We start from the raw sequence: 2,356 nt of genomic DNA, 5'->3' as shown, positions 1-2,356 counted from the left end.
AGAGGTAGTTGCCCAACCGAGTGAGCCACCCAGGCACCCCTAGGCTGGAGGGACACAGCAGGCTCGGAGGGGTCAGGGCCTCCATCTGCTCCAAACCCAGGGTCCTGGGTCATCGGGCTGGGACATCCTGCTTGAGTCCCGGTGCTCTCACTGCCCCCAAGTCTGCGGTAGTAGCGGAGTGTTACTCCCACTGGAACAGCACAAACCCCGGAGGCTGCCGGAGTCAGGAGGATGGAAGGAGCAGGGCCAAAGGGACCGGCGTGGGACACCTTCCGGAGGCCCAACGCCAGTGGCTCGGGGACGGATGTGGATGCTGGGGGAGCCCAGACGACCCCCCCTTTCTGAGCCCACGGAGGAGGCCAAGATGAGGCAGGTCCAGCATGACCCGTGGAGTCTGAGGGGCTGGAGGGACCTCTAGGCAGAGCAGGAGTGGGGAGCCCAGGAGAGGCACCCAGCAAGGCTGAGAGGGGAGCCCGCGGGGCCGGCGGTGGGTCAGGCGGGGCAGGTGAGGAGAGGTGCTAGGACTTGGCCCTCCAGGTCCCAGCTTCTGGGGGTGTGGGTGTTGGGGGTGGGAGAGGCCTGGTGTGGGGCTGCCTCGCCCCTGAACTTTGCGCTTACCGGAGCGCCAAAGAGAAGAAAGCCATGGCAGCCCAGAGAAAGGTCATGGAGTGTTACTCAGGAGGTTGAATAGGGTCAGCCTGAAGGACCCTCATTATATTCCCCGGCCCACGAATCGCAGCCTGCCTCGCCATCCCCTTCCTTATCACTAGGCCCTGGGCTGAGAAGCACCTGGTTCCTGCGCAGGCCTGGGCAGCTGCTCCTGGGAAGGGTCCTTGGAACCACAGGTGCGTGCAGCTGGTAGCTGGCCCATCCCGCAGCTGCCCACTCCCCAGGGCAGGGCCCTGAGCGCCCTGAGCGTGGCTTGGAGGGCCAGGCCCCTGCTGCTTTCCGGGGTGGAAGCGTGTAGCCAGGTATGGGGGCCATGGTCCTATATCATCTCTTGGGAGCAAGACCAAAGGCAGGCCCTCCAGGTACCTCCTGCCATTCGTCCCAGTGAAGACCCAAGTTCACGAGCATAATGAGGTCTCAGGGGTGCCTGTGTGGCTCAGTGGGTTAAAGCCTCTGCCTTTGGCGCAGAGTCCTCGGATCGAGCCCCGCATCCGGCTCTCTGCTCCGTAGAGCGCCTGCTTCCTCCTCTCTCTGCCTGCCTCTCTGCCTACTTGTGATCTCTGTCTGTCAAATAAATAAATAAAAATCTTTAAAAAATAAAATAAAATAATATGTAAAAAAAAAAAAAAAGAATGAGGTCTCAGGGTCCCCACTCCAGAAAAGCACATCATCAATGTGTCTTTTAATGATTTATTGAGGCTTTGTGGAAGCAGGTCGGCAGGGATGGCAGGGTGAGGCCGGAGACTCAGTTGGCTTCCAGAATCTGCCGTACCCAGGGCATGAGCTCGGTGACACGGGCGTACACGCCAGGACTGGAGGTGGAACAGGTGCCGCTACCCCAGGACACGATGCCCACCAGGGTCCAGGCTCCATCCTTCTGGCAGACCAGGGGACCCCCAGAGTCGCCCTACAGGGAGAGAGAAGAAGGGCTTGGATCCGCAGCCCAGGCGGCCAGGCCAAGGAGCCCCTGGATGTTGTTCCAGAGCCCTGACAAGGGCCTGGCAGCCCACGGACACATGACACATGCCTACTGGAGGGATTATGAACGATTACGAAAGAAGCTACAGCAGCTCCTTGCGTGGTTTGTGCCCCTGAACGTCTGGGCCATCGCCTGGGACCCTGTGATAGACGCCTAATAAAGTGGTTTGGTTGACCGGGAGGAAGCACAGGTGATGAGGGCGGGCCATGGAGCCCAACCCCGTCTGGAGACCTCTGGGCGCCATGGGCCACTACCCAGGCTGTATGCGGCACTGCTCCCGGGGGCGGGGGCATTCGGCCAGGAGAACTGCGTTTTACAACAGCTCAAGGAGGAATTCCAGGGAGAGGCTGTCGGGCCGTCTAAAGAGGCCTGCGGGTGGCTTCTACCTCCTCTCTCTGGCCAAGCCCCTGACCTGGGCTTTTGCTGGAACCCACGCCGGGCTGGGAGGGAAGGGGCCGGGGAGAGCCCAGAGACCGTACCATGCAGGAGGACACGCCACTGGCCCCGGCGCAGACCATGAGGTTGGTGATCTTGCTGCCCCAGAACTTCTTGCACTCGGTGTTGGACAGGAGCGGCAGGGTCGCCTGCTGAAGCCTGTCAGGGGTGTTGGCATCTGGAAAGATAGGGGTGGCGGTCAGTGACCGCACCCTGGCCCCCCAGTCCCCCGTCTCTCACCCACCCGGCTGGAGGGCGCTCACTGGTGTGTTT

General features: G+C 61.5%; 1 protein-coding gene across 1 annotated transcript; it reads right to left on the bottom strand.

The window, feature by feature from the left end:
* Positions 1-1,334: 1,334 nt before the first annotated feature.
* On the bottom strand, positions 1,335-2,296 carry LOC132008938 (chymotrypsinogen 2-like; the record flags this gene model as incomplete). The annotated part of the gene is made up of 2 exons (XM_059387407.1): positions 1,335-1,576; positions 2,128-2,296. Coding segments are annotated over 2 exons (331 nt in total), but the record flags the coding sequence as incomplete, so codon positions are not given.
* Between the last annotated feature and the right edge of the window lie 60 nt (positions 2,297-2,356).

The sequence above is a fragment of the Mustela nigripes genome, unplaced genomic scaffold (assembly GCF_022355385.1).
Source record: "Mustela nigripes isolate SB6536 unplaced genomic scaffold, MUSNIG.SB6536 HiC_scaffold_2274, whole genome shotgun sequence".
In the NCBI taxonomy this organism is placed as follows: domain Eukaryota; kingdom Metazoa; phylum Chordata; class Mammalia; order Carnivora; family Mustelidae; genus Mustela; species Mustela nigripes.
Note: the sequence above shows the minus strand (reverse complement) of the source record. Positions and strands in the feature narration are given on the sequence as shown.